The following is a 25,446-nucleotide window of genomic DNA, read 5'->3' on the forward strand; positions in this document are numbered from 1 at the left end:
AAGGGGCCATAATTAAGTCAAAATGCTTGATAGAGTTGCCTCCTCCTTTGTACAGACTGGGGTCATGATGGTAAACAAGTATGCAAAATATGAAAGCAATATCTCAATGGACTTTGAAAATATTTGGGGTGGTACGCAAATTTTAACATTATTCTAAGTGGAATAGGGGCCATAATTCAGTCAAAATGCTTGATTGAGTTGCCTCCTCCTTTTTACAGACTGGGGTCATGATGGTTAACAAGTATGCAAAATATGAAAGCAATATCTCAATGGACTTTGAAAATGTTTGGGGTGGTACACAAACTAACATTTGTGTGATGCTCACGCTCACGCTGGGGCGAGTAGGATAGCTCCCCTATTCTTCGAATAGTCGAGCTAAAAATTAGGAGAGGACTTTATAATGATGTACAGACCAGGTTTGATGAAGATCCACCCAGCTGTTCATGATTAAAGACATTCAAAGGCATTCCTATACCTAACTCTAGCAGACCCTAAAAGGGACCAAGTGTCCACAATTTATTTATTTTGCTGGGTTTAATTTCGCACCAACACAATTATAGCTCATATGACAACTTTCCAGCTTTGATGGTGGAGGAAGACCCACCTTCCGTGCATTATTTCATCACAAGCGGGCACCTGGGTAGAACCAACAACCTTTTGTAAGCCAGCTGGATGGCTTCCTCACATGAAGAATTCAACGCCCCGAATGAGGCTCGAACCTACATCGATGAGGGGCAAGTGACTTGAAGTCAGTAACCTTAACCACTCGGCCACGGAGGCCCCAACCCACAATTAAACAAAGTTGGTAAAGGACCTTAAAATGATGTTACAAATCAAGTTTGACCCACCCAGTGGTTCATGAGAAAGATTCATTTAAAGGCATTTCTCTTTTTAACCCCAGCAGCCCGAAGACCCCCATCTGAACACATTTGAGAAAAGATTTTATAATGCTGCTATTGACAAAATTTGATGAAGTTTCATCCAAAGGTTCGCGAGTTGTGTTTTTAGTTATTTCTATTTTTAATTTGATTAAATATGGAAGAAGACCTTATAATGATGCTACAAACCAAGTTTGATGAAGATCCATCAAGTGGTTCATTAGAAGGAACTGTTAAAATGTATTTTCATTTTTATCTCTAACAGCTCCTAAAGGGTACAACTTACCCCATTTGAACAAAATTGAAAGCAGCTTATAATGATGCTACAGACCAAGTTTGATAAAGAACCATCAAGCTGTTCCAAGACGAAGTTATTCAAAGGTTTTTTTCTTTTTTCAGCTTTGGCAATCCCTAAAAGGAGCCGAGGTGAACCATTTGAAAAAAGCTTGATAGAGGTAAATGCAAGGATGCTACTGACCAAGTTCAATGTAATTCTGGCCAGTAAATTCAGAGGAGAAAATGTTTTAGTAGAAATGTTGATGCAGGATGCAGAACACAAGACAATGGACGTCAGACCATCCACCTATACTATTAGCTTACCCTGAACAAAGTTCAAGTGAGTTAAAACCAACAACATGTTTTTACTTAAACATTTATTTTCATAAACCTTAACAAAATGAAATTTAACATGCTATAAAATCAACATTATATACATCAATATAATAGTTACTTCTACTCACAAACAACAGGGAAATGATGGCCCTGTGTTGCTCAGCTGAGTAAACAAGATGGTCCACTTTTGCACCTGTTATAGATACCATAATGATAAACATCCAAACTAGGTTTCATGATGATCAGGGAGTTCCTGGAGTGTAAACAAGATTTTACCATAATTTGACCTTGTGAGCTGCTTTTTATTTCCACAAAATATAGTATGTTAGATCTACTACATAACCTAAATTTCATCTAGAAAAACATTTTGACCAAAATGTAAGTTTTGACCCTATAAAACCTCAACAAAATAAATAATCATATTCAACAGATAACAGGTTTCATCAACTCCAGTACAAAATTCAACCCTCTGGATTGTAAACAATTTTTTACATAATTTTACCAGGTGACCTTATTCCAGGTGACAAAGTTTCAATCTTGACCTAGATTCTATCAGGACATACATGCTCACTAGGTTTCAGGCAAATCAAACAGAAATTAACCCAATATCTGACTTGGACTTCAAGAAAAAGATTCTATACTCTAAGTAAATCAGGTACAAAATGCAGCCTCAAGTGTTAAAAGTTTTCTAGAAACTAAACTAGTGACCTAGTTTCTTAACAGGTGATCCAATTTTGAAACTGACCTAGATTACTTCAAGACAAACATTCTGATTAAATTGCATGTAGATAAGGTAGGAAATTAAACCTCCAGTAGATTTTTTTCCCCTGATCTGACCCACTGACAAAGTTTTAGTCACACGGTGACTTTCTAGCTTTTAATGGCTTGGGAAAACCCCTGCAAGTATTATTTCAGGCAAGAATAGGCACCTGGGTTACAACCACTGATATCCCGCTAGCCAGCTGGATGACTTCCTAACATGAAAGAATTCTGCACACTTAGGCTCGGTTTTAAACCCACACTGGTGAGGGGAAAATGATTTAAAATTAGAAACCTTAACCACTCGACCACAGAGACCCTCTCATCTGAGAAGGGCCTTTACCTTTTTACCTTCTAAGTCTTAACCTTTAGCCTGCTGGTAGCAATTGCTTTTGCCTTTGCGACCAGTGCAGACCAAGATCAGCCTGCACATCCGTCGCTTTCAAAGCCTATTGCAATTAAAAAAACTTTTAGCGAACAGCATGGCTCCTGACCAGTCTGCGCGGATGCGCAGGCTGGTCTGGATCCATGCTGGTCGCAAAGCCACTATGTTGGTTTTCTCATGGCGCTGCTCAAATTTAAAGCCTTATGGAACTAAGTTAAAATTAGAACAAAAAGTCAATTTAAGAAGTTAGCTGACTGGCTGTTTTTGGCAAGTGGCTGCCTACGTAAACTGGTGGTACAGGCAGGCTCAGCTGTAAATAAAAACACTTGAAAGAAATCAATACAATGTTGTTATTTTCATAAACAATCCTTTGGTAGACAGAATCATTTTCCAACTGGATTTAAAGGGACTCACCAACACATTTTAGGCCAACATTTTTTCTCTCAAAATCCATAAAAAGTGAGTATTCTAAAAGTGACTAGTGATACAAACATATTGACATACTATTTTTGCTAGATATCCTTTTAAATAACCAAAAATATTGTGCTGAAGGTAGTAAATCTTTGCATCCCTTTTAAAATTATGCAGAAATTTTACATTCTTCTTGCATTTTTACAAATATCTAACTCTTATTTTCACTCTCATCGTCATTTTTCAGTGTCACATATACATTCTATGACAAATTTGGTGGAAATGAACATGTTGAAAAATTTCATCCAATCTGTGGGCTAGTAGCCTTAATCAGTGCAGGTCAAAATGTACCCAAACCAAACAAGAGCTCCACCAAGTGGGGCAATATATGCCTGAAGGGTTACATCAGAGGGTGGCAGCAAAATTTAAAGAACTTGACTGTGGAAGCTCGAAGGACAGGAACAACAAAGCGCAGAAACTCCAAAAAACAATATTGCAAGTTCACAAAAAATCTTTACCAGGTACAGATATGTCAAAATACACCTAAAAATTGGAGGTACCATCCATGTTGTACAACAGGAAAGTGGTCTCAGTTTTCCCCTATGGCCAATAATAAAAAATTTCAAAATAATCTATTGATAGTAACATAAAAGGGAGATAATTCAAATTTTTTATATTGTAAGTGAACAAGAAAGGGATTTGCCAAAAAAAAAAAAAAAAAGAGCATTGCAATGCAGAGCAATATACACAAAGCAGTCATATATAACATTTGACCCCTTAGTGTGACCTTGACATTGAAGCGAGTCACCAAAACATGCGCTCTGCATGCCGTCTTGGTGTGGTGAACATTTGTGCCAAGTTTCTTTGAAATCCTTCAAGCAGTTCAAGAGTTACAGAATGGACACGAAACAAACTCATATGACCTTTGACCCCTTAGTGTGACCTTGACCTTGATCTTGAAGCAAGACATCCAAAACATGCGCTCGGCACGTCGTCTTGGTGTGGTGAACATTTGTGTCAAGTTTCTTTGAAATCCTTCAAGGGGTTCAAGAGTTACAGAGCGGACACGAAATTGCTAATTAACGGACAGACGGACACCGGGGGTATAGCATAATATGTCCCTTCGGGCGTATAAAAATATCCACATGTAAAGTCAAAATGTTTCCCCAAAAATGTCACAATGTACCCATTTTAAAAATATTTAATACATTGTATCTATGTATCCTGTTTAGTACTTATTAATATTTTCTAGTTTCAATTCATTGGTATAACTTTATAGATCAAAACAGAATCCTACTTAACAAGCTAAAATCTTAAGATTGCACATATAGAATTTTTACACAACTTGAACAAAAATCAGCACTCATGTGGAATGCCTGAATTTTTAATACTGAAAATGGTAAACTAATAGATAATATACCAAGATTTTATTTGAAAAACCTTGTTCCTTTTCTATTTTTGCAGGTCAAAATACAATAAAAATTTGACTTTTTTTTGGGCACATTTTGACTATTATATTTTGGGTATATTTTGTTTAAGGTATGTTTTGACCATTTTTTGATTTAATACACTTCTGAATATCATTTTTTTATAAAGTGAAACAACATTTTTTTGAAGACACAAAAATATGAAATTAATAATAACTGTTCTGTTTCAGCCTGATAAAATACGTCTGTTAAACAAGAATTGCAGTTTTATTCCGCAAGATCTAGATATAAATTATATACCATTTAAAAGGTCTACAACATTTATAGTTGAAACTTTTCAAATTTTTAAAGTACCTTTAATAATGTTAACTTTATGACCAAAAATGTTTTTCCCCACTGTAAAAAACAGGCAAAACCACAAACAAAATCTGAATTTTACAAAATGCTTGCATTGAAATATTGCTTTTATGCTAACAAAAATACATTGAAAGTTTCAGAACAAGCCATTCACAAATAACGGCAAAATTGATGTCACAAATGGCTGAAATTTATAATGGAAAATAGCATCAAAATCGTTTTTTTGATCATGAATTCATAACAGACATTTTGAAAATTAACCCTTACCATGCTGGACATGATTGATTCCGCCTTTGTGAACAGTGTAGATCACTATCAGCCTGCACATCTGTGCAGTCTGATCATGATCTGCACTGTTCGCTATTCAGTCAGTATCTTTTTAGTTGGTAAGCACCCCTTTAAACAGTTAATCGTAGTTACTTTGAAATGGGAAGATGGACAAGCTCATTATTGAAATTCAACAGGGTAAGGGCTATATAAGACTATTAGCTCACATAAAGGATATGACAAGTATTTTCTAAATCACCATTCTTTGTCTTATGGGTTTATTTATCTGGTTTTATGACACACACATGTATAATAGAACCATCTGAGGCTTGGAATGTTTGTGCTTTACCAGGAACAGTTTCTCCCTGCTGTATATTCTTTGCTACCATGCTAGCAAATTTGTCTGAGTTGTCAGCAGTTGTTTTGTTCGGTGACTGCGGATGAGTGTCTGCATAAGCATCACGTCTAACCGATACATACATATCTTGCATAGTTAATCCATCAGGGATGTAACTATTGTCCCCTTGTATTTCAAAGTTATAACCATCTTGTACTAAACTGTTATCACTGAAATTCTGTGACTGTTTTTCTTTCCCTACAGTAGCATTCATGTCCTGAAAGTCTACAGAGTTTAGAGTTTCAGGATCTGCATCTAACATACTTCTAATAACATCTCTTTCGAATTCCTCTATGACTGCTTTGGTTTTTTCATCATTTTCTGTAACAGAACTACCTATTTCAATTTCAATAATATTTTCCTCATCATTTATAATGCTAAGTGTACTCTCAGGAACAGCGTCTTCTACAAAGGTATTGCCTTTCCGAGTCATTTCAGATTTAGACTTGGAGACCTGATATTTCCGAAACCTATTACCTGGAGCCTGCAGATCATTTCTACCCTCTTCTATTTCAACATCTGTAAAATGCATTTTCTTAGATTTATGAGTGTACATCTGACGAAACGTTGAGAACATCTCATGGCAAACTGAACACTTGAAAGGGTTTATCGGAATATGAATTTGAAAATGTTTTACAAGGGCATTATGGTTTGGAAATTCTTTCGAACAATAGTTACAGAAAGTGAGCTTCTTTGCTCCAGAAATCTTTGAGCCTTTATTGTAAGAATTCATATGTCTTTGAAGATCACCATGTGTTGTGTGCCCTTTCCCGCAATATAAACATTTAAATGGCTTAACTTTGTCATGATGTACAACATGCGCTAACACTGCTCCACGCTGCCTGAATTCTAATCCACAGAAGCCACAAGTGTACGTTTGTGAGGTATGTATTTCACTATGTTCTTTTAGATGGGCTGCAGTTTTGTACCTTTTCTGACATATGTTACACTGGTGTTGACGCAGGCCTATATGGGTAGTATGGCAATGAACTCCGAACTCCTTCTTACCAACAAATCCCATTTTACAAACTTTACAGCGATAGCGTTTAGTTTCATCTTTTGTATGCATTCGTCTTAAATGATTACAAATGTAAATCATTTTAGAAAACGCTTTCCCACATAACTTACAACTGAACGATTTTTCAGCTCCTTTGTCAACAGAGATATACTCTTGCTTAACCCGCGCTAATCCTTGTTCAAAGTCAATGTTTGCCTCTTCCGATACTGTTACTTCAGTGACATTTCCTCCATTTACTGCTAAATCGCTGTCATCAAAATTAGTTCCTGCCAGCGGCTGCGTAACAAGTTGCCCACACTTGTGTGAGTGGACAGATTGATCTCTTTTATTTGAGAAAGTTTCACTGCAATTTCCACACTTGTACACAATGCCTTTTGCTAGGTTATGCTCATCATATTTATGTTTCCTTAAAACGTACCATGTACAGAAAACTGCATTACACTGATCACAGGAGACACTTTTCTTTGATTCAGGAGCTTCCTGGGTGGTACATATATCACATTCGCATGAGATAAGTTCAATATGTTTGTCCACAAGATGCTTTTTCATATTTTTCCCAATCACAGATGTTCCGCAATACTGACACAGCTGCTTTATTGAGTTTGCTTCACCTGCTTCATGTGACTTGACATGTCTATTAAGTTCTACAACGTTGGAGAACCTGTAATTATAATATAAAACAAATCTGCAGATCTTTGCACTATGAATAAAACCAGATGATCCACTTTTACATTTAGATTTTAAAACAACAACAACAACATCTGACCAGGTTTCATGCAGATCAGGTTGAAAATGTTGCTAAGGTTTTACTTTGATTAGACATAGAGTGGCCTAGTTTTGACCCCAGATGGCCCAGCTTGAAACTTAAGCTTGATTTCTTAAAACAAACAACGGTTTGACCTAGTGACCTAATTTTAGATTTTGATTTTTAACTTAAGATGACTAACCATCATAGAGATTTTTATTGAGGGGAACATTCTGACCTAGGTTGAAGAATGAAGATCAGAGGTTAACAAGAGCTCGTAGAACACAAAATGCCTCCGTTGATGCATTCAGGAACTGCACAAAGAACAGAATTTATTTGGTCACTGTGCACTGGATGTTTGAGGTACTGACCTTAAATCAATAATCATGGGTCATTTACCAGTCATAAGTGACCTCTGTATCAAATGTGATCTTAGACCAAAGCATTCTCTAGTGATCTCAAATCCAATAGGGGTCATCTGATGATCAACTTCCCTATTAAATTTTGTGATCCTTGGCCCAAGTGTTCTCAAGTTATCGTCCGGAAATGGTTTAACAATGTGACCTTGATCTTTGACCTACTGATCTCAAAATCAATAGGGGTCATTTACTGGTCATGATAAACCTCCCTATTAAGTTTTGTGATCCCAGGCCCAAACTTTCTCAAGTTATGTCCAAAATTGGTTTAACTGTTCCAGTTCACTGTGACCTTGACCTTTGACCTACTGATTTCAAAGTCTTTAGGGGTCAACTGCTGGATCAACCTCCCTTTCAAGTTTCGTGATCCTAGGCCCAAGTGTTCTTAAGTTATCGTCCGGAAATGGTTTAATAATGTGACCTTGACCTTTGACCTATTGACCTCAAAATCAATAGGGGTCACTTGCAGGTCATTATCAACCTCCCTATCAAGTTCTGTGATCCTAGACCCCAAGCTTTCTCAAGATAGTGTCCAAAAAACGTTTAACTTTTCCAGGTCACTGTGACCTTGCCCTTTGACATACTAATCTCAAAATCAAATTCAATAAAGGTCATCTGATGGACATGACCAACCTCCGTATCAACTTTCATGATCCTTGGCCCAAGTGTTCTTGAGTTATCATCCGGAAACCATAGACCTGTTCTGGGTCAATGTGACCTTGACCTTTGACATACTGACCTCAAAATCAATAGCAGTCATCTGCTGGTCATGATCAACCTCCCTATTACATTTTGTGATCCTAGGCCAAAGCATTTTCAAGTTATCTATCATCCAGAAACTGTTTAGCTGTTCCGAATCACTGTGACCTTGACCTTTGACCTACTGATCTCAAAATCAATAGGGGTCATCTGCTGGTCATGACCAATCTCCCTATCAACTTTCATGATCCTAGGCTGAAGCGTTCTTGAGTTATCATCCGGAAACCAATTGGTCTACATACCCACCGACCGACAAACATCTGCAAAACAATATACCCCTCCTTCTTCAAAGGGGGGCATAATAAATCAGTTCTTCTTTAATATGGAGAGCTAAATCATGCCACTTACAAGCAACAGTTTATATTGAGAAGCTACATCAAACAAACATGAGAAAGGTTGACTTACATTGCCCCACATTTATAACACATCTCGCCAGATTTGGAATGGACCTCCATGTTGTGACATTCCAGCTCTGCACTATTGGTGAAACACAAGTCACAGAGATAGCAAGTTGGTTTTAGTTTGTTCACATGGAGAATCAGGTGGTGTTTCAGACTCTTCTCATCCGTAAACTGCTTGCAGCAAACCTCACAGTTTGGTTGTGCACTACTTCCTGTAAATAAATGCAAGGCCTAATGATGGTTTGTGTGGCAGACAAATTTCACCTCTACCCAATCCATCTTTGTTTTGAAGCAATATTTTCAATACTTTAACTGGCAATTTTGCTTTAATGGAGCTATAATTTTGTATACTTCTGTTAACAAGATAGGCCTAAGCCATTCACATGAGGAAGACCTTGAGCATTTATCCCTGCTTCTGATCTAGTTTAGTGAACATTCTTTAACCTTTAACCTGATGGTGGCAAGTGATTCTGCCTTTGCGACCAGTGCAGACCAAGATCAGCCTGCATATCTGTGCAAGGTGATCATGGTCTGCACTGTTCACTATTCAGTCAGTAAATTTTTAGTGAACACCTCTTCGAATAATAAAATTTAATGGCATTACCCAAACTGAATGATGGACCAGTCCATTTTAGAAATTTAGCAGGCTAAAGGTTAAGCAGACAACCCTCCAGAAAGGAGTAACTATAAGAAACAGAGAGTCATAGTAGCCCTATGTAGCTCACCTGACACTGAATATATCATTATATATGTATGACACACTCTATCATGAATTGTAACAAGTGTGTTTAGAATAAATTACTGGAAACTAAAAGGGGCAAGTTACCCCCATTTGAACAAACTTGGGCAAGGACTTCATGAACAAATATGGGTGAGGTCCTTACAACCATGTTACAGGCCAAGTTTCGTGAAGATTTACCAAGCATTCCATGAAAGGAAGTAATTTGAAGATATTTCTATTTTTAGGTCAAGTGTAGTAGGAGAGGACATATGATAATTTGATAAAGATATATCTAGTGCTTCAGGAGAAGAAGTTTAAAGATATTCTATCTTAAATATCTCCAAATTAAATAAAAATAGTGAGAGGACATTATAATGATGCTAAAAACCAAGTCTGATGAATATTCATGAAGCACTTCATGAGGAGATGTCTTCTATTTTCAGCTTTAATGGCATCTAAACGGTAACTCCATTCAAACAAACAAGACAGAGGACCATATACTGATGCTATAGATCAAGTTTGATGAAAATCTATCCAGGTTGGTGAGTAGAAGTTATTTCAAGATTTTTCTATTTTTAGCTCTAGGTGCCCCTAAAGCAGCTAAGCTGAGCCTCTGAATAAACTTGACAGAGGTTCACGCAAGGATGACACTGACCAAGCTCGGTAAATTTCTGACGTAAACATGTTGATGCAGGATGAGAGACCATCCACCTATACCTCACCCCAAACAAAATCAAGGTGCACTGAAATTGAATAGGATAAGTGTGCCATTCATTTAGCATTCCATTTAACACTGTATCATATGTATTAAACATTTATTTTCCCATTACCGGTATATGACATTTTTTCTGGACTTTCCGCATTAACTTGTACGCTACAGTTCTTTGCATGATCAGACCGAGATTGTTTTTCTCACCACAAAGGTAATATGACAGAGAACATTTTCCATACAAGAGAAATGCAGTTTTTGTGGTCCATAGTTAAATTTTGAGCCATCAAATCAGCACAGTCAATTTACACAAACACAAAGTAAATTTATTTACTGTGTTGTTGCCATTTGATTTTACTGGCATACAACTTTGTGGCTACAGTCAAAATAGCATTGAAGTTAACCCTTATCATGCTGGACACGACTGATTCTGCCTTTGTAACCAGTGTAGATCATGATCAGCCTGCACATCCATGCAGTCTGATCATGATCTGCACTGTTTGCCATTCAGTCAGTATCTTTTTGGTAAGCATCCCTTTTAACAGTCTATGGTACTGTCCAAACTGAAAGATGGACAAGTTCATTACAGAAATTTAGCAGAATAAAGGATAAAACACATGTTTGTTGGGATTTACGTTTTTTGGACTGCTTCAATCAAGAAATCTAAAAAAATTAGTCCCTGAGGCCTAAAAAAAGAATTGTTTGTTTTCAGTAACATGCTAAAAAATTACGGTAGGTAGGTCGGTAATTTTTTTTATCATTAAGTGGGACTTTTCGGAAATTATTTTTGATTTTTGTGTCAGAAAACGAATACAAATAAGGGGGTTATGCCTTTAGAGCATCAGCAAGTTGATTTCTAAAATCACTGACTATGTTAAAAACAGAAAAAAAGTGCAGTTTTACAACTTTTTGTTAAAAAGTTGAAAACAAATTTCTTCAAGGCCATAAAAATATTTAGGGTCAGGCCTAAAATTTAGGGTACATCGGGCTACCGGAAACAATCTTTTTTTATGCCTTATGCATAATATTGGTTTCACAGAGTTACATTGATATTTTGTGTAGTGTGAATGTACAAACAAAGCTTTACTGTTGGGCAAGAACCCTCGATCATTCAAGAAAGGCACCATGGCAAGATGGTTCAAACAACATTTAGTGAGCCAAATGAATTGCTTCTTACCATGAAATTTTCTTTTGAATTTATTTATATTTTTGACACTGATACAGTTTAAAAACAATGATTTAAAAGAATGGTCTAAACCACTAGGCTACAGCTAATCTCAGTTAGAAATGCAAAACAGTGGAAACTCTTTCAACCAGAACATTTGAACAGCAGAAACCCTGTAAAACTGAACAATGTCAAGATTACTTCACAATTGTTTATGATCTATACCTAGAAGAGAGCCATTGTAACTAAATTTGACTGTTTGAACTTGAATATATATGTACGACACACTGAATCACAAATGCCGTAACAACTTTGTTTAGTGAAAGCTAGTGGCCCCTAATAGGGGCCATGTGCCACCACTTAACAAATTTTTGAGAGGATCTCAAAACAGACCAAGTTTCATGAAGATTCACCACGCAGTTCTGAGAAGAAGTAGTTTAAAAGTCTTTAATTTTTAGCCCTAGCGACCCCTAATAAGTCTTGATGAAGATCCATAAAGCGGTTCATGAAAAGAAGTTCTTTAAAGATATTTCTATGTTTAGCTCTAGTAACCCCTAAGAGGGGCCACTAAGCACCGTCATTTGAGCATTGTTGGAAAGAAACTTATAATTATGTTACAGACCAAGTTTGATGATGATCTATCAAGCCGTTCATGTGAAAAAGTTGTCTGAAGGTGTATCTATTTTTATAGCTATATGCCCTAAAAGGGGTCTGAGTGCTCCCATTTGAATAAAATTGGGAGAGACCGTTATAATGATACAGACCAAGTTTGATGAAGATCCATCAAGTGGTTCATAAGTTGTTTGGATAGCTGTAGCCTCTTGGCCTGCTGTTTCTGACAAGAATATTTTTTGCAATATATACATACAGGGAAAATGACCATGCCCCCTTGTGACCATGTTTTTTGACCAATTGAAATAATTTGAAAAATCTTTGTAGAGGTTCACACAAGGACAACACATTTAGAGAAAAGTGACTATGCCCTGTCGCAGCTATGTTTTTGGACAAATAGGAAACTGAACAAAGTTGGTAGAGGGTCACAAAAGGACCATTTGTGTAAAATTATTTCAAAATGTTTTGTTTTCACTATATACACACAGGGAAAAGTGACTACGCCCCGTGGTGGCCATGGTTGTTGTTTTTGTTTTCTTTGAGAAATTGGAAATTGAACAATCTTGGTAGAGGGTCACACAAGGACCATTTGAATGTGTGAAATTATTTTAAATTTGCGTTAGCAGTTTCATACTTGTCACGAAGATTTTTATAAGTTTCCACTATATACATATAGAGAAAAGTTACTATGTATTTTGATGAATTGAAATAATTTGCACAATCTTGGTAGAGGGCTATATAAGGACCATTAATTTTTGTGAAATTATTTCAAAACTGGACTAGCCGTTTAGGAGAAGATGTTGTTTAAAGACTTTTCTATTTTTAGGTCTTTGCAAACGAAGGGACCCGTTTGAAAAATTTTGGAAGAAGACCACCCGAGGAAAAGTTTCATCAACTTCTACCAAACGGTTTCAGAGGAGATGTTTTTAGAAGGCAAGAGGGCCATCATGGCTCTATATCGCTCTACTGAGTTACGCTGCTTGCTTAAACAGTTTTGGTAGATGGTTATGCAAGGAAAATTTCAGTGAAATTATTTAGAAGTAGTGCCAGTATTTTCTGACAAGAATATTTTACCACCATCCAATATTAAGACCACCCAAGGAACATCCAGGGCAAGTTGCATCAACTTCCATTTCATGGATTCAGAGATGTTGTTTGAAGAAAAGTGTGGAAAGATGGACGCCGGATTATTAGTGATCACAATAGCTCAGCCCAAGTACTTTGTGCTTAGGTGAGCTAACAAGTGTGGAGGAACAGACAGTCCCATCCTCACCCAAGCACTTTGTGGAACCTTAAGTACAATAATGTAACAGACCCTAGAGACATTAATGCTGACACCAAACTTAAAGAGTAGACTTTATAAGATAAAGCAGCTGGTATTTTTAGTGCTAGACAACCAGCATCATATAGCACGGGTTTCTTATTCAGAGAAGTAAGTCTGGAAAGGTTAATATACCGTCACTTCCGCCAAATAAAGTGTTTAGTTTGTGCATCATTTCATCATATTTTTCTGAGTGGTCAGCATTGAAGTGGCTAATCAGGTCCAGCTTGCTTGGTAATCCTTCTTTGCATATGCAGCAAAGATATATGTGCCGTGTGTCACCTACAATTACATAATGAGTTATAGGTTTCCAACATAAAATGCAAATATATATCAAATGCATCCATATTATCTGTCAATTTCAAAACTGAATTGACTTTTGAACATTACATATACTTTGAGGATAAATAACTTACAGGATGTGTTGTCTTAGTTATTAAACTGCCTAGTTTACCTTTACTAAGAATGTGTACTTGTCTTAGTATAAAGCCTTTAAACAGAAAGGTTTGACAACATGTTGCATTACTGATTTAATATCATATCATACAAAATTTATACAGCACCCTTTCATGATAAGTTGATAACACATTCAAAGGTGCTTTACAAACAGACAGACAAACAATGCCACGTCTAGTGGATGGGAAATTCATCCTCTACTAGTGCAGCTGCTAACTTAGCCTAGCTCTTAGTGAATAGATAGCCTGTTTCCGTGCCAGAACAACATAGATACACGCAACACTACTCCACCTCTGATTCTCTGACTGATGTGAAGAAGTTGTACTTTTTCTTGCAGAAATAATCAGTACTGCTTTAGAACACATGTACGGTGGTTCATGTGCTGTTACATGTAACACAACCATAATACTGTTTAACAAGATCACCGCCTTGCAGGTGCAGATGCTCATCTGGTTTTTGTTTGTCTCTGTTTATTGTCCTACCATGATTTTCTAAGTCCAAAAAGGACCATAATTCTTGTAAAAAGCAATGTAGAGTTATGGTACTTGTTGTACAGAGTCAGCTTTTAATGGCGAATAAGGCTGCTCCAAGTTTTAAAGCAACAGCTTTGACCATTAAGGAGAAAAGTTGACCTAAACATAAAACTTAACCATGAAATCTGATATTTTCTAAGTCCAAAAGGGGCCATAATTCTTGCAAAAAGCAGGATGAAGTTATGTTTCTTGCTGTACAGAGTCAGTTATTGATGGTGAACAAGTGTTGCAAGTTTTAAAGCAATAGCTTTGATAGTTTAGGAGAAAAGTTGACCAAAACATAAAACTTAACCAGGCAACACCAACGCCGATCAAGTGATAACAATAACTTATAATTTTTTTTTTCAAAAAAGCAAATGAGCTTAAAATGGCATTAAACCAAATCAACAAAGAAACATTCATAGGAGTGCTCAACACAGCACAATGATACTGAGGTAAATAGATGGTTACCTTAACCAATTTCCACACTGTTATTACGATTATGACAAAGTCAAAAGCAAACCTCAGTATTTGTTTGTCAATATACATGAAAGGTAAAAATAACCAAGTGCATGCTAATGCTTGTAAACATGTTTAAATAATACAGATAACATTTTCATAACGGGTAAGTGCAAAGGCAGAACCCTGTATGATTCTTTCACTGGTTGTAGGTGCAGATGGGAATATCCAGTACCAGGATAACTGTTTACATGGTAACGATGCTCTGAATTACATACAATCTCTATAAAATAATTTTTGCTGATATGAAAGTTTGTGGATTTTGGCAAAAATGGCTATTCTGCAGAGATATGAATTTGTACATTTCAAATTTCGAAAATAAAGTTGAAATTTCATTTGCTTTTTTTAAACTTAATTTCATAGACTGATCAATGCAACCACAGAAATTAGTTCAACAGTCCACAATAACTGGCAACCAGGCTATATGTGTAAGCAAAAAATAGCTTAATAATTAATACAATTTCATTTTCATATACTTACAAGAATCCGATACAAGGTCCAGCATCTTATACATCGTCTCATATACTGCAGGTGTTTCACTGTTGGTATGACGTGTTTTCATGTGCAGCTGAAGACCCTTCCTTGTTTTGAAGATATGACCAGGAGAACATGCTGTACACTTGTATTTCTGTCTCTCATACTTTTCTTTTACACCTTCAATCTGTAAATTCAATATCTCAAACAAAGGTCCAGAAATATCAGCACTCAATTCTTGCTCCTTGACTGTAATATCCTTGTGGCAATCAAGGACATGCCGGAATGCTAATGTTAAATTTACATCCTCAAAGTCACATAACTGACATTTAAAGCATTGTTTGCTGTCTTGTTCCATCTTGATCCAGGTATCTGGGATTGTGTAAATAGAATCTACGTCTTCATCAGTTTGACTGTTGTGTCCATTCATGTGTAACTTAATTTCTTTCTTTACGCAAGTCTTAAAATTATCACACAGTGGACATATGTACATTCCAACCGGTATAGGTGATTGAATATATACAGTTTCAGCTTGTTCTTTTTCTTCTGATATTTCTTTATTAGTATCATATTCCCTGTTTGTACCTGGAACCTTGGTACGGGAATTCTGTAAGAGAAATGTCTGTGAAGCACTTTCACAGTCTTTATCAGAACTGACTGATTCCGCTAACCCAGCTTCATCTGATCTCATTTTAAGCTCCTCATCACTAATCCCATCTCTCTCAGTCTCTGTTATTTTTTCATCATTCATATTTGTGACTGTGTCAGAGTTTCCAATTTTGTTCCAAATTAAGTTAGTTTGTTTTGTATCTCTAATTATCAATGTTGCCTTTTCTTTAACTGAACTTTGGTTTGTCAGAATACAGGTTATCACAGTATCAGTACCAATTTCATTTGAGTGAAAACGTTTAAAGTGTTTACTCAGCTGAGCCTTTTGTGTCGTTACAATTTCACAGTAAGGACACATAGTGCATTCTAATTCAGGACACTTATCTTTCTTTAATTGCAAGGTGGGCAAAGCGTTGTTGAGCTGAACTTCAAACGTTTTACCAGAATAATGCTCTTTCAAATGATTCTCAAAGTTAACTTTTCCTTGTTGAACTATATCACAATATGGACAGATCAAACTAACTGACATTTCAAGTTTATCCATCCAAGACATTGGCAAGGTACACATGATTTTCTCCTTTTTGAACTTTCCTTTTCCACAACCAGCAATGTGATCTATTACTGCTTGTTTCTTTTTACACAGAAAATCACAGTTTGGATTTGGACATTTAAATAATTCCCAGTCTTCTTCACACAAACTTTCTTTCACCATTTCTTTCGTGTTTATCCTAAAATTGGTAACTTCTGGATGTGACTGACAGATATGACTCCTTATATATTCATAGTGGTGTAGACGGAGCTCACAGAAAGGACACTTATATCTAGCTACAAATTTCTCACCTTCCTTTGATTCTTCAGCTTCAACTTCTAAAGTCTTTTTCTTAGGTCTATCTTTCTTTTCACTTTTTATGATATTTTTCTTAACACTAATGTCATTTTTTACCTTTGATTTGTGCTTCCTTCTGATATGTGTATTAAGAGACTTTTCTGATGTGAAGGAATGGTTACAGAACATACAACTGTTTGATTCCTTCAAGCTTTCTTCAGAATCACTACCACTGTAATCTGGTTCATAGTCGTCGTCAGAGTCTCCAAAATTTGCATTGTCGTTTTCACCGAGATCAAATTCAGTATCATTCATACCATTATTTGTTTCTTCTTCAACATCAAGATTTTCATTCTCAGCATTGCCCTTTTCTTTATCAACTTTTGACAAACCTTCTATAAAAGAATGGCCTATTTCAGGATTTGATTCCTTAACTTTCTTCTGTGCTCCCTCAGTTTCAGAAAAACTTTCTTTTATCTTTCTCTTTCTTTTTGTTGAACTTTTGTTTACGTCTTGTTTGGAATCAAAGTGTTTTGTTTTGATATGTCTGACTACAGCTAAATCAGTTTTGGCAATATAACCACAATAATCATATGAATTTTTCTTTCCTGTTAGTGTGTCATTTGTCATTTTTTCTTCATCTACCACCATCTTTTCAGCATTTCTACTTGAACTTGTGGTCTTTGTTTTTTTAACAGTCATAGTTTCAGTGTCATTTTCTAGCCATTTTGGTGGTTTTCGTTTCCTTGCAGGTTTACTATTTGCTATATTTTTTGCATGTTTTGCATGAACATGCTCCCCGAGGTCTTGTACGGTATGAAAAGATTTTTGACAAGATCGGCAATTGTATACAGGCAGAATAGTGTCTTCCTGCTTCTCAACATTTTCCGCATTAATAGTGATCATCTCAATATGATCAGAATGTGTTTCTCTTACATGATCATGAAGTTGCTGATGCTCTTCAGACTGTAAATTACAATAAGGACACTGCCGGCAGACTGGAGAAAAAGCTGAGGTTACATCTATATCAATGCACTCCAAGTAAGATAATGGTGAACTTGTTTCAATGTGGTCCTTTTCAAAGTGCTTTTGTATATCCTTAAGACATTGGAAGGCACAATCACAAAATGGGCATATGAAGCGTACTTTTACATTCAGGTTGCTATGTGAAGAGACTAAATGGTTTAGATATCTAAAATGGTCACTGAATTCATCATTACAGACAGAACATTTTACGGCCTTTATGACACAACTGCTATTTTTCCTTTCTTTTTTCCTTTCTGCCTCAACAACTGCTGACTTGTCCTTCAGAGAAAGAGGATTTTTCCTGTTTTCCAAAGAGAGATTTTTCTGCTTTCTTTTTAAACTTTGTAGAGAACTATCTCTATCAAGTGTTCGTCTAATCTTTTTCTCAAAACGGTTCTCAAGTCTGATGGGAATCACAAAAGACTCGGACTCTTTCAAAGACACTCCCTTATGTTGTCTTTGTAAATGTTTCTTTACTACTGAAGAGTATTTAGAAACTACATTACAGCATGAACACATACTTAAGTAGGTGTACTTCTTTTTCACTTGAACACACATTCTGTCTGTTTCTTTTCTGTACCAATGTTTTTTTTTAACTAAATGAACAGTAGCATAATCATTTCTCTAACAGTTTTTTATTATCCCATTATACAATCTTCTCTAATTTTTACTAGTTTTTAACCAACAATTAAAGAAACTGGAAATGCTGAGTGAATGCTTTCATTTCATGTTTGATGACTCTGAAATTAAAGAAAAAAAACTGATATAAAATTTAAAATATCAAAACTACTAAGCTTTTAAACAAGAGCTGTCTGATGACAGCGCGCTCGACTATTCAAAGAATTGATTGAAGAATGGTGTCAAAATATTTCCACGGATATTCAGACAAAAGAAATAAATAGATTAGACAAACAATGTTCCTGTATTACTTTGATTTTGATAAGTCTTGCACTAAACGGCAATATATGAGCCAATTTCAAAGTCCAAAAAGGGCCATAATTCAGTCAAAATAGTTATGTACTCTTGCCTACAGATGGAAATCATAATGATAAACAAGTGTTCAAAGTTTAAAAGCCATATGTCAAATAGTTTTGACAAAACATGGGCTTGTATGAAAACAGAACCAATTTCAAAGTCCAAAAAGGGCCATAATTCAGCCAAAATAGATGACAGAGTTATGTTCTCTTTCCTACAGATAGAGACTATTATACTAAACAAGTGATAAAAGTTTCAAAGCCATATGTCAAACACTTTACAAAAAATATGAACTGGTACGAAAAACTTAACCAAGATTTCTAAGTCAAAAGGGGCCATGGGGCCTCCGTGGCCGAGTGGTTAGAGTCGTTGACTTCAAACCATTTGCCCCTCATCGATGTGGGTTCGAAACCTCATTTGGGGCGTAGAATTCTTCACGTGAGGAAGCCATCCAGCTGGCTTACGGAAGGTCGGTGGTTCTACCCGGGTGCCCGCTCGTGATGAAATAGTGCACGGAGGGCATCTGGGGTCTTCCTCCACCATTAAAGCTGGAAAGTCGCCATATGACCTAAAATTGTGTCGGTGCGACGTTAAACTCTACAAAATAAAATAAATAAACAAAAGGGGCCATAATTCAGCCAAAATCCTTGATGGAGTTATACATGTACTCTTGCCTATAACTGGACATGGTGATGGTAAACAGGTGTTGAAAGTTTCAAAGCTTTACCTCAAAAGACTTTGTCAAAATATGAACTGGTATGAAATATTAACCCAGATTTGACTTAAGCTTTTTCTCAAAAGACTTTGTCTAAATATGAACTGGTACAAAAAACTTAACCAAGATTTCTAAGTCAGAAGGGGCCATAATTCAGCCAAAATCCCTGATGGAGTTATGTACTCTTGCCTATAACTGGCCATAGTGATGGTAAACAAGTGTTGAAAGTTTCAAAGCTTTATCTTAAAAGACTTTGTCAAAATATGAACTGGTACAAAAAACTTAACCATGATTTCTAACTCAAAAGGGGCCATAATTCAGCCAAAATCCTTGATGGAGTTATGTGCTCTTGCCTATAACTGGCCATGATGATGGTAAACAAGTGTTGAAAGTTTCAGAGCTTTATCTCAAAAACTTTGTCAAAATGTGGACTAGTACGAAAAACTTAACCAAGGTGTGACGCCGACACCGTGGTGAGTAGGATAGCTCTACTTATTCTTCGAATAGTCGAGCTAAAAAAATCAAATCCTTACTAAATGAAACACTGATTCTGCGTCACTTCAAACTAAAACCATTATCAATATTATAATAAACATATAGTTAAAAGTAAAAACAAAATTGTTCTTTAGGACTATGTTGAGAAGGGGGAATTACAAAAATTTAAAAGTAACCAGCTATAGGACACTTGTGGCCCACTTTCCTGTCACTGTACACTGTTCCATGACTCTCAGTGAAATAAGTTTTTAAATAAATGCAACATAAAATTTTTAAACGTTTCATGTTAATCTTTCACTAAATCAAGGACCATAACTCTAGTCTAGCTGAGTGACATGTCATCTCATCATGGGGAACATTTATGCCAAGTAATATTGTAATCCCTTGATGGCTGACAGAGTTATGGACTGTAAAGGAAAAATAACCTGTTGACCTTTGACCTCCAATTGTGACCTTGATCTTTGAGCCAGGGATCTGGGTTTTGCGCACGACATGTCGTCTCGTCATGGGGAATATTTGTGCCAAGTAATATTAAAATCCCTTAATGAATGACAGTTATAGACAGGACACGAAACAGACCATGTTCATGCCAGGTAAACATCTGACTGCCATGTGTGACCTTGACCTTTGAGCTAACGGTCTGAAAGTTGTGCATGACACATCATCTTATTATGAGGTACATTTGTGCCATGTAATTTTAAGATTCATGTAAAGCGTTTGAGAACACCCTTTGGGTAAATATTCATTTTGGAAATTATACCCGACAGACCCATAATATTTATAATGTATATATATATATACGGAGTTGTATAGAATAAGTAGAAAATACTTTCTATAGAAGTCACCTTGTTTGGGGATATGTATTTTGTCTTACAAAACATGTACTTCAACTGTCCAAATTATATTTTGTACAAAATATCAAACTTCTTTTTCAAACAAATTTTTTCTCTAAGTTTGTTTTTGTTGTGTCTTACATACTTATCTAGGTACTCTGGGAAATGAAAAATAGTTTACTTTTATATTTGTTGAAATACTGCATTTTTTTGTCAATTTGACAGCTCTACTTTCACTTTCATTTTGCAATGTTTGCATTTTTCTGAAATGCACATGGTTTGTAATACTTTCAACTCCCGGAGTACCTGGACAAGAATGTTAGACGCACAATGATAATAAAAGTAATGACAAAATACTTTTGAAAAAGAAGTTTGATATCTTCTACAAAATAGAACATGAACAGTCAAAGCACATGTGATATAAGACAAAATGTGTTGTCCATAAGGGAATAAGCTGTCTTCTAAACAATTTGGTGTATTCTTTATGATAGACCAAGGCCTACACATGTATGTGGTGTAAAAAACTAAAAACAAAAATTCACCCGAGGTGTGGTTTCAAAAGACTTTACATGAACCTTAAAATCCCTTCATGGATGGCAGAGTTATGGATCAGACAGGAAAAAAGCCCTGTTGACCTTTGACCTCCGATTGTGACCTAGACCTTTGAGCCAGGGGTCCGGGTTTTGTGCATGACACGTTGTGTCATCATGGGGAACATTTGTGCAAAGTAATAGAGTCAAGTTACCTATGCTCAGCCATTTTCATTACATTATTGCTAATACTGTTTTACTCAAGTCCTTCAGATTTGACCAGATTCGAGTGTTAAACAGTACACCATTGTAGAAAGTAGGTCAAGTAATCAAGCGTCTGATTGATCACAGATTTTGGAGTAAAATATGTCCGGTGCAACTAAGGTCAAACACCACTAATTTCACTAGATATGAACTAATGCTCGGCCACCCATTTATAAAGCTTGTTAAAGTCAAGTGCTTTGTTTTTATTATATTTTCATGTTATTAAACATGTTTCCAAAACAAATTATGAACAAGAAGCTGCGTTCAATAAACACTTGATGCCCCCGGTGGCATCCTTGTCCATACAAAGCAACCTAAGTCCAAAACGAGGTCAAGGTCAAGGTCAAACTGAGGTCAGGTGATGTTTGAAGATGAGGAATGGTCACAGGTTACATCTGCATTAGTATCAAGTCATTCTAGTAAGGGGTATTGATGCTAGAGGAAACGGTCCCATTTGGTGAACCAGGAGATGGCCCATATAAAGCAACCTAAGTCCAAAACGAGGTCAAGGTCAAACTGAGGTCAGGTGATGTTTGAAGATGAGGAATGGTCACAGGTTGCATCTGCATTAGTATCAAGACATTCTAGTAAGGGGTATTGATGCTAGACGAAATGGTCCCATTTGGTTAACCAAGAGATGGCCCTTATTTACGCAGCACCACCGATGGTGCCGATGATAGAAGGCAATTTTTGCAGTAAAAACATATAACTTTTGCATACTATGTATATAAATCAATAGAACATACATTTTTTGCAAATATATATATAAAAGTTACACAGTTGAACATTTTTATCACATACATGCCATATTTTCAGATGGGTCAATACAGGAGATTTGCCTCAACAGGGCTTTTTTAAGGGAGATTTGGGTAAAAGTAAGGGAGACTTTAATACGCTCATTTTTTACGTGCTAAATAGCCATTTTCATGAAAAAATCATCAAGTTTCCTATACTGAACTGATGAGTGGAGCCAACAGTTGTGTACAGAATGCATGATTATTACTTATAGCACTTTACTTAATCCAAAGAAATTCAGAATTCCATGAAAGATTAATTGAACAAGGAACTTTGTTTTTGCTTTAATTTTATGTGTTGATGCTTCTGCATCTGGAGAGAGTGGTCTTTTGACATGTTTAAGCATACAATACTCAAAGGATTGCGGAGATATCATGTCAAAACAGTCTTTTAAGAGCAGTCATTTCTTTTCAGAAATGAAGTTGTTAAAAACAAAAATGAAAGTCGTCCTTTTGATGGATTGTCCATATAATTATGTATTTAGATTAAAACTACATGTATTTAAACTGGGAATTCTTCTTCCGTTAATTACTGCAACATGACAAGGAATGGCAGTCAATTCTTTGGGCAGTATGAATTGCAATTTATTTCTTAAATTTCACTTATCCGAATTCATGTTTGTCTGAAATTCTGTGTAGTTTCCGGCATTAACTCGCAAGTTTTTGTTAAATCGTGGTTGACTTTTTGCAAGTTGTGCAAGTATCTAAATTGAGAAGCATAAACTCGGTGTTAGCACTAAACTGTCTAATCCTCTGATGGCTCGATAAACATAGAGGTCAGCGAAAAGGAAAGTACACTTTGGCAGGTGGCGGTAAAATGACGTAATTTTAAGACTGGTTGTCATATTGTTTTGAAAACTACCGATCAGCGACTTTGATGTTATTGAACATGTTGAATCAGTCTAAAATCTCGCATACACATGTTTACAATTGCCTACAGGTAAGATTAAATGGTTAATTGTTTGCAGATGGTGACAGTAGGTGGTAAGTTAATTAATGCCTCAGGCGTGTATCTCTTGATAAACAATTAAGCTAGGGATTATAGATACAACTATCAAAATTATGTTTGAAGAGTATTTCCAGGCTACTCGATACTGAATTTCAAGTATTTTCTAAAGGTCTACACTGGGTCCGAGACGATTTTTTCGACAGAGGACTTTTTTTCTGAATTTATTTTTTTACGCGTGGTTTTCATGTCCCGGCGGGAGACCGGGAGATATACTGAAAATACAGGAGAAAAAGTCTCCTGGCGGGAGATATGGCATGTATGTTATCATATAGTGCAAATTATCAAAACTCCAAAAATCGACAAATGACAGTTGTCATTACTGATCGTTTTCGACTGCAACAGATAAGCAAGCGCCTGGCCGACATAGATTCGACCCCATTTTGAATTGGCGTCCATAACCCGAAAAGTAAACAAACACTGAAAGCATGGTTTTCCTGTTACATTTTTGATTAACAATAAAGAATATTATGTGGCAGAGCATAGGTAACTTGACTTTCAAATCCCTTCACGAATGCGAGTTATGGAGCGGATAAGAAATTACAGACAGACAGACGGATGGAAAAGCGCATTCCTATAGTTCCCGAAACCGCTTTCAATCAGTAGGTGATTAATAACTTGTAAGTTTAGAAAACTGCACAATCAACATTATAATTTAGAAATATCCGAATTTTTGTTGTATACGAGTAATATACAAATAGTCAACTTCTAAATCTTCAACATTCCGAAAGATGGGTTACAATGACACATTTTAGACGGAGAGAATAAATAAAATTGTAATTGAGAATGAAATTTAAAAGTTTAAATACACAAATTTATTTCTAATTTATCGATATTTGCAGAACCTTGTTACTGTTGTTGTTGTTGGCAATGTTTAACCCAACTGACTTTTTTTTATAGGAAAGCGCTTTTATATACCACTAAGGACCACTAATGACTGCTGGGAGGACTACTCAGTGGGCACTAAGGACCACTAAGGGGATAAGGACGCAGGTGCGCGTCTGTGCGAGAAATGTAAAAGAAGAAATGTACAGGAGGGTAAAAGCAATACTAATGTATTTGTGGTGTTGAAAAATCAAGACGACAGTGTTATTAAAAAGAAGAGTATAAACAGTTAAGGTAGTTCTGCACGTTTGGATCGAAATTTTTTCTACAATGTAGAATTTGATTAAACTCTATTTTTTCAAAACTTCAGAATATACATAGAAAATTCAGTAAATAAAAAATATATGGTCGTGTGCTTGATTTTCTGCAAGACTGATTTGAAAAATCTGGACCGCGCGCAATATTTCATAATGGGAGTCTATGGGAAAATCATAACTTTCATAACATTTTCTCGAAAAGAATTTTTTCTACAATGTAGATTTTGATGAAACTTCTCACAGTTGTAAATAATCACATGACCTATAATTTGGTGAAATAAAATTTATAGGTCCGTGTGCTTATTTTTGAGATATTTGACCATGATTAAAGGGAACCGGACATTTCACGTTAATTTTAAGACATTATTTTGAATTTGTTAACGTCCAATATGTTTTAATATCATATTTTGACTTTAGAAATGTACAAAACATTGCCATTGTAATACATTTACTCACAGGTTTCAATTAATTTATAAAATGATTTTCATTTCCGTACGCCGAATCCAGGCTTTATTCAACGTTTTCCGGATAAATGACGTTACGCCATCACTTCCGGTTTTTCAAACGTGCAGAACTACCTTAAAGAGATTAAAAACAGCCATCATCAAAGATAAGATAAGATAAATTTTATTTTAAGTCGGTAAGACAGCAAAACAGTACAACATAAGCGGCTAGCGCTTTTTAACCGGCTATATATAACAAGGATAAACATTTAAAACATATAGTAAGAAAGGTGTAAAATAAGAGACAATGTTATAGAACATTACATGTAGCAGCACAAAAATGGAGTTTAACCTGTGAAAGATCTGCTGCTCTTGACCAGAGGCCTAAGAACTCTTTAAGATATACAAGAGTAAAAAACTGATGGGCAAAACAGACGCAAAAAGCTGAATAAAAACTAGCTAAACGA

The 25,446-nt window shown here is 35.9% G+C and overlaps 1 protein-coding gene across 1 annotated transcript; it reads right to left on the reverse strand.

Annotated features, from left to right (window-relative positions):
* Positions 1 to 1,516: 1,516 nt before the first annotated feature.
* On the reverse strand, positions 1,517 to 24,273 carry LOC123546791 (zinc finger protein 521-like). The gene is made up of 5 exons (XM_045333351.2): positions 24,240 to 24,273; positions 15,328 to 18,522; positions 13,496 to 13,642; positions 8,837 to 9,044; positions 1,517 to 7,172 (listed from the first exon to the last, which is right to left on the reverse strand). Exons 2-5 carry the CDS (start codon positions 18,338 to 18,340, stop codon positions 5,375 to 5,377), a joined length of 5,166 nt encoding a protein of 1,721 aa, XP_045189286.2. The 5' UTR covers positions 18,341 to 18,522; positions 24,240 to 24,273; the 3' UTR covers positions 1,517 to 5,374.
* Positions 24,274 to 25,446: the final 1,173 nt, after the last annotated feature.

This window comes from Mercenaria mercenaria, chromosome 9 (genome assembly GCF_021730395.1).
Source record: "Mercenaria mercenaria strain notata chromosome 9, MADL_Memer_1, whole genome shotgun sequence".
Lineage (NCBI taxonomy): Eukaryota > Metazoa > Mollusca > Bivalvia > Venerida > Veneridae > Mercenaria > Mercenaria mercenaria.

Bases quoted from the DNA above. Each gene is read 5' to 3' on its own strand.
- LOC123546791 (XM_045333351.2), bottom strand. From the start codon at position 18,340: ATGTGTGTTCAAGTGAAAAAGAAGTACACCTACTTAAGTATGTGTTCA. The intron at 13,643-15,327 runs GTAAGTATATGA...ATGTAATTGTAG, and splicing joins GGACCTTGTATCGGATTCTT to GTGACACACGGCACATATAT. The intron at 9,045-13,495 runs GTATATTAACCT...ATTTATTTACAG, and splicing joins TTTATTTGGCGGAAGTGACG to GAAGTAGTGCACAACCAAAC.